This window comes from Strongylocentrotus purpuratus, unplaced genomic scaffold, assembly GCF_000002235.5.
Source record: "Strongylocentrotus purpuratus isolate Spur 01 unplaced genomic scaffold, Spur_5.0 spur5_scaffold_16, whole genome shotgun sequence".
Classification (NCBI taxonomy): domain Eukaryota; kingdom Metazoa; phylum Echinodermata; class Echinoidea; order Camarodonta; family Strongylocentrotidae; genus Strongylocentrotus; species Strongylocentrotus purpuratus.
In genome coordinates this window covers 34,520,608-34,527,353 of record NW_022145601.1, presented here as the reverse complement: position 1 = coordinate 34,527,353, position 6,746 = coordinate 34,520,608, and the positions used below count along the sequence as shown (strand labels likewise).

General features: G+C 41.4%; 1 protein-coding gene across 1 annotated transcript; it reads right to left on the bottom strand.

The window, feature by feature from the left end:
* Positions 1 to 282: 282 nt before the first annotated feature.
* On the bottom strand, positions 283 to 4,273 carry LOC115924754 (300 kDa antigen AG231-like). Its single transcript, XM_030987565.1, has 5 exons — positions 4,188 to 4,273; positions 4,137 to 4,138; positions 3,827 to 3,921; positions 887 to 955; positions 283 to 291 (listed from the first exon to the last, which is right to left on the bottom strand). The coding sequence occupies exons 1-5, from the start codon at positions 4,271 to 4,273 to the stop codon at positions 283 to 285; spliced, it is 261 nt and encodes an 86-aa protein (XP_030843425.1).
* Positions 4,274 to 6,746: the final 2,473 nt, after the last annotated feature.

Here is a 6,746-nt window from a genome sequence, read left to right as displayed (position 1 = left end):
AAGAATCAAAACTTGTAGGCTCCTGTGTTGATATTGGGTCTGTCACAGTAGTATGTTCTGGGGATGTTAGCATTGGAGTGGTAGAATAATCAAAACTTGTAGGCTCCTGTGTTGTTATTGGGTCTGTCACAGTAGTATGTTCTGGTGATGTTAGCATTGGAGTCGTAGAAGAATCAAAACGTGTAGGCTCCTGTGTTGTTATTGGGTCTGTCACAGTAGTATGTTCTGGGGATGTTATCATTGGAGTGGTAGAAGAATCAAAACTTGTAGGCTCCTGTGTTGTTATTGGGTCTGTCACAGTAGTATGATCTGGGGATGTTATCATTGTAGTGGTAGAAGAATCAAAACTTGTAGGCTCCTGTGTTGTTATTGGGTCTGCCACAATAGTATGTTCTGGGGATGTTAGCATTGGAGTGGTAGAAGAATCAAAACTTGTAGGCTCCTGTGTTGTTATTGGGTCTGTCACAGTAGTATGTTCTGTGGATGTTAGCATTGGAGTGGTAGAAGAATCAAAACTTGTAGGCTCCTGTGTTGTTATTGGGTCTGTCACAGCAGTATATTCTGGGGATGTTAGCATTGGAGTGGTAGAAGTATCAAAACTTGTAGGCTCTTGTGTTGTTATTGGGTCTGTCACAATAGTATGTTCTGGGGATGTTAGCATTGGAGTGGTAGAAGAATCAAAACTTGTAGGCTCCTGTGTTGTTATTGGGTCTGTCACAGTAGTATGTTCTGGGGAAGTTATCATTGAAGTGGTAGAAGAATCAAAACTTGTAGGCTCCTGTGTTGTTATTGGGTCTTTAACAGTAGTATATTCTGGGGATGTTAGCATTGGAGTGGTAGAAGAATCAAAACTTGTTGGCTCCTGTGTTGTTATTGGGTCTGTCACAGTAGTATATTCTGTGGATGTTAGCATTGGAGTGGTAGAAGAATCAAAACTTGTAGGCTCCTGTGTTGTTATTGAGTCTGTCACAGTAGTATGTTCTGGGGATGTTAGCATTGGAGTGGTAGAAGAATCAAAACTTGTAGGCTCCTGTGTTGTTATTGGGTCTGTCAGAGTAGTATTTTCTGGGGATGTTAGCATTGGAGTGGTAGAAGAATCAAAACTTGTAGGCTCCTGTGTTGTTATTGGGTCTGCCACAGTAGTATGTTCTGGGGATGTTAGCATAGGAGTGGTAGAAGAATCAAAACTTGTAGGCTCTTGTGTTGTCAATGGGTTTGTCACAGTAGTATGTTCTGGGGAAGTTATCATTGGAGTGGTAGAAGAATCAAAACTTGTAGGCTCCTGTGTTGTTATTGGGTCTGTCACAATAGTATGTTCTGGGGATGTTAGCATTGGAGTGGTAGAAGAATCAAAACTTGTAGGCTCCTGTGTTGTTATTGGGTCTGTCACAGTAGTATGTTCTGGGGAAGTTATCATTGAAGTGGTAGAAGAATCAAAACTTGTAGGCTCCCGTGTTGTTATTGGGTCTGTAACAGTAGTATATTCTGGGGATGTTAGCATTGGAGTGGTAGAAGAATCAAAACTTGTAGGCTCCTGTGTTGTTATTGGGTCTGTCACAGTAGTATATTCTGGGGATGTTAGCATTGGAGTGGTAGAAGTATCAAAACGTGTAGGCTCTTGTGTTGTTATTGGGTCTGTCACTTTAGTATGTTCTGGGGATGTTATCATTGGAGTGGTAGAAGAATCAAAACTTGTAGGCTCTTGTGTTGTTATTGGGTCTGTTACAGTAGTATGTTCTGGGGATGTTAGCATTGGAGTGGTAGAAGAATCAAAACTTGTAGGCACCTGTGTTGTTATTGGGTCTGTCAAAGGAGTATGTTCTGGGGAAGTTATCATTGGAGTGGTAGAAGAATCAAAACTTGTAGGCTCCTGTGTTGATATTGGGTCTGTCACAGTAGTATGTTCTGGGGATGTTAGCATTGGAGTGGTAGAATAATCAAAACTTGTAGGCTCCTGTGTTGTTATTGGGTCTGTCACAGTAGTATGTTCTGGTGATGTTAGCATTGGAGTCGTAGAAGAATCAAAACGTGTAGGCTCCTGTGTTGTTATTGGGTCTGTCACAGTAGTATGTTCTGGGGATGTTATCATTGGAGTGGTAGAAGAATCAAAACTTGTAGGCTCCTGTGTTGTTATTGGGTCTGTCACAGTAGTATGATCTGGGGATGTTATCATTGTAGTGGTAGAAGAATCAAAACTTGTAGGCTCCTGTGTTGTTATTGGGTCTGCCACAATAGTATGTTCTGGGGATGTTAGCATTGGAGTGGTAGAAGAATCAAAACTTGTAGGCTCCTGTGTTGTTATTGGGTCTGTCACAGTAGTATGTTCTGTGGATGTTAGCATTGGAGTGGTAGAAGAATCAAAACTTGTAGGCTCCTGTGTTGTTATTGGGTCTGTCACAGCAGTATATTCTGGGGATGTTAGCATTGGAGTGGTAGAAGTATCAAAACTTGTAGGCTCTTGTGTTGTTATTGGGTCTGTCACAATAGTATGTTCTGGGGATGTTAGCATTGGAGTGGTAGAAGAATCAAAACTTGTAGGCTCCTGTGTTGTTATTGGGTCTGTCACAGTAGTATGTTCTGGGGAAGTTATCATTGAAGTGGTAGAAGAATCAAAACTTGTAGGCTCCTGTGTTGTTATTGGGTCTTTAACAGTAGTATATTCTGGGGATGTTAGCATTGGAGTGGTAGAAGAATCAAAACTTGTTGGCTCCTGTGTTGTTATTGGGTCTGTCACAGTAGTATATTCTGGGGATGTTAGCATTGGAGTGGTAGAAGTATCAAAACGTGTAGGCTCTTGTGTTGTTATTGGGTCTGTCACTTTAGTATGTTCTGGGGATGTTATCATTGGAGTGGTAGAAGAATCAAAACTTGTAGGCTCTTGTGTTGTTATTGGGTCTGTTACAGTAGTATGTTCTGGGGATGTTAGCATTGGAGTGGTAGAAGAATCAAAACTTGTAGGCTCCTGTGTTGTTATTGGGTCTGTCAAAGGAGTATGTTCTGGGGAAGTTATCATTGGAGTGGTAGAAGAATCAAAACTTGTAGGCTCCTGTGTTGATATTGGGTCTGTCACAGTAGTATGTTCTGGGGATGTTAGCATTGGAGTGGTAGAATAATCAAAACTTGTAGGCTCCTGTGTTGTTATTGGGTCTGTCACAGTAGTATGTTCTGGTGATGTTAGCATTGGAGTCGTAGAAGAATCAAAACGTGTAGGCTCCTGTGTTGTTATTGGGTCTGTCACAGTAGTATGTTCTTGGGATGTTATCATTGGAGTGGTAGAAGAATCAAAACTTGTAGGCTCCTGTGTTGTTATTGGGTCTGTCACAGTAGTATGATCTGGGGATGTTATCATTGGAGTGGTAGAAGAATCAAAACTTGTAGGCTCCTGTGTTGTTATTGGGTCTGCCACAATAGTATGTTCTGGGGATGTTAGCATTGGAGTGGTAGAAGAATCAAAACTTGTAGGCTCCTGTGTTGTTATTGGGTCTGTCACAGTAGTATGTTCTGTGGATGTTAGCATTGGAGTGGTAGAAGAATCAAAACTTGTAGGCTCCTGTGTTGTTATTGGGTCTGTCACAGCAGTATATTCTGGGGATGTTAGCATTGGAGTGGTAGAAGTATCAAAACTTGTAGGCTCTTGTGTTGTTATTGGGTCTGTCACAGTAGTATGTTCTGGGGATGTTAGCATTGGAGTGGTAGAAGAATCAAAACTTGTAGGCTCTTGTGATGTTATTGGGTCTGTCACAGTAGTATGTTCTGGGGATGGTAGCATTGGAGTGGTAGAAGAATCAAAACTTGTAGGCTCCTGTGTTGTTATTGGGTCTGTCACAGTCATATTTTCTGGGGAAGTTATCATTGGAGTGGTAGAAGAATCAAAACTTGTAGGCTCCTGTGTTGATATTTGGTCTGTCACAGTAGTATGTTCTGGGGATGTTAGCATTGGAGTGGTAGAAGAATCAAAACTTGTGGTCTCCTTTGTTGTTATCGGGTCTGTCACAGTAGTATGTTCTGGGGATGTTATCATTGGAGTGGTAGAAGAATCAAAACTTGTAGGCTCCTGTGTTGTTATTGGGTCTGTCACAGTAGTATGTTCTGGGGAAGTTATCATTGAAGTGGTAGAAGAATCAAAACTTGTAGGCTCCTGTGTTGTTATTGGGTCTGTAACAATAGTATATTCTGGGGATGTTAGCATTGGAGTGGTAGAAGAATCAAAACTTGTAGGCTCCTGTGTTGTTATTGGGTCTGTCACAGTAGTATATTCCGGGGATGTTAGCATTGGAGTGGTAGAAGAATCAAAACTTGTAGGCTCTTGTGTTGTTATTGGGTCTGTCACAGTAGTACGTTCTGGGGAAGTTATCATTGGAGTGGTAGAAGAATCAAAACTTGTAGGCTCCTGTGTTGTTATTGGGTCTGTCACAGAAGTATGTTCTGGGGATGTTAGCATTGAAGTGGTAGAATAATCAAAACTTGTAGGCTCCTGTGTTGTTATTGGGTCTGTCACAGTAGTATGTTCTGGGGATGTTAGCATTGGAGTGGTAGAAGAATCAAAACTTGTAGGCTCTTGTGTTGTTATTGGGTCTGTCACAGTAGTATGTTCTGGAGAAGAAATCATTGGAGTGGTAGAAGAATCAAAACTTGTAGGCTCCTGTGTTGTTATTGGGTCTGTCACAGTAGTATGTTCTCGGGATGTTAGCATTGGAGTGGTAGAAGAATCAAAACTTGTAGGCTCCTGTGTTGTCATTGGGTCTGTCACAGTAGTATGTTCTGGGGAAGTTATCATTGGAGTGGTAGAAGAATCAAAACTTGTAGGCTCCTGTGTTGTTATTGGGTCTGTCACAATAGTATGTTCTGGGGATGTTAGCATTGGAGTGTAGAAGAATCAAAACTTGTAGGCTCCTGTGTTGTTATTGGGTCTGTCACAGTAGTATGTTCTGGGGAAGTTATCATTGAAGTGGTAGAAGAATCAAAACTTGTAGGCTCCTGTGTTGTTATTGGGTCTGTAACAATAGTATATTCTGGGGATGTTAGCATTGGAGTGGTAGAAGAATCAAAACTTGTAGGCTCCTGTGTTGTTATTGGGTCTGTCACAGTAGTATATTCCGGGGATGTTAGCATTGGAGTGGTAGAAGAATCAAAACTTGTAGGCTCTTGAGTTGTTATTGGGTCTGTCACAGTAGTACGTTCTGGGGAAGTTATCATTGGAGTGGTAGAAGAATCAAAACTTGTAGGCTCCTGTGTTGTTATTGGGTCTGTCACAGAAGTATGTTCTGGGGATGTTAGCATTGAAGTGGTAGAAGAATCAAAACTTGTAGGCTCCTGTGTTGTTATTGGGTCTGTCACAGTAGTATGTTCTGGGGATGTTAGCATTGGAGTGGTAGAAGAATCAAAACTTGTAGGCTCTTGTGTTGTTATTGGGTCTGTCACAGTAGTATGTTCTGGGGAAGTTATCATTGTAGTGGTAGAAGAATCAAAACTTGTAGGCTCCTGTGTTGTTATTGGGTCTGTCACAGTAGTATGTTCTGGGGATGTTAGCATTGAAGTGGTAGAAGAATCAAAACTTGTAGGCTCCTGTGTTGTTATTGGATCTGTCACAAGAGTATGTTCTGGGGATGTTATCATTGGAGTAGTAGAAGAATCAAAACTTGTGGTCTCCTGTGTTGTTATCGGGTCTGTCACAGTAGTATGTTCTGGGGATGTTATCATTGGAGTGGTAGAAGAATCAAAACTTGTAGGCTCCTGTGTTGTTATTGGGTCTGCCACAGTAGTATGTTCTGGGGATGTTAGCATTGGAGTGGTAGAAGAATCAAAACTTGTAGGCTCCTGTGTTGTTATTGGGTCTGTCACAGTAGTATGTTCTGGAGAAGAAATCATTGGAGTGGTAGAAGAATCAAAACTTGTAGGCTCCTGTGTTGTTATTGGGTCTGTCACAGTAGTATGTTCTGGGGATGTTAGCATTGGAGTGGTAGAAGAATCAAAACTTGTAGGCTCCTGTGTTGTCATTGGGTCTGTCACAGTAGTATGTTCTGGGGAAGTTATCATTGGAGTGGTAGAAGAATCAAAACTTGTAGGCTCCTGTGTTGTTATTGGGTCTGTCACAATAGTATGTTCTGGGGATGTTAGCATTGGAGTTGTAGAAGAATCAAAACTTGTAGGCTCCTGTGTTGTTATTGGGTCTGTCACAGTAGTATGTTCTGGGGAAGTTATCATTGAAGTGGTAGAAGAATCAAAACTTGTAGGCTCCTGTGTTGTTATTGGGTCTGTAACAATAGTATATTCTGGGGATGTTAGCATTGGAGTGGTAGAAGAATCAAAACTTGTAGGCTCCTGTGTTGTTATTGGGTCTGTCACAGTAGTATATTCCGGGGATGTTAGCATTGGAGTGGTAGAAGAATCAAAACTTGTAGGCTCTTGTGTTGTTATTGGGTCTGTCACAGTAGTACGTTCTGGGGAAGTTATCATTGTAGTGGTAGAAGAATCAAAACTTGTAGGCTCCTGTGTTGTTATTGGGTCTGTCACAGTAGTATGTTCTGGGAATGTTAGCATTGAAATGGTAGAAGAATCAAAACTTGTAGGCTCCTGTGTTGTTATTGGATCTGTCACAAGAGTATGTTCTGGGGATGTTATCATTGGAGTGGTAGAAGAATAAAAACTTGTGGTCTCCTGTGTTGTTATCGGGTCTGTCACAGTAGTATGTTCTGGGGATGTTATCATTGGAGTGGTAGAAGAATCAAAACTTGTAGGCTCCTGTG

What these genes read in the sequence shown, in the direction of transcription:
- LOC115924754 (XM_030987565.1), bottom strand. Translation starts at nt 4,273, where the DNA reads ATGCTAACATCCCCGGAATATACTACTGTGACAGACCCAATAACAACA. An exon ending in CTTCCCCAGAAAATATGACT is followed by an intron (nt 956 to 3,826) that starts GTGACAGACCCA and finishes ACAGACTCAATA; the next exon opens with ACAACACAGGAGCCTACAAG.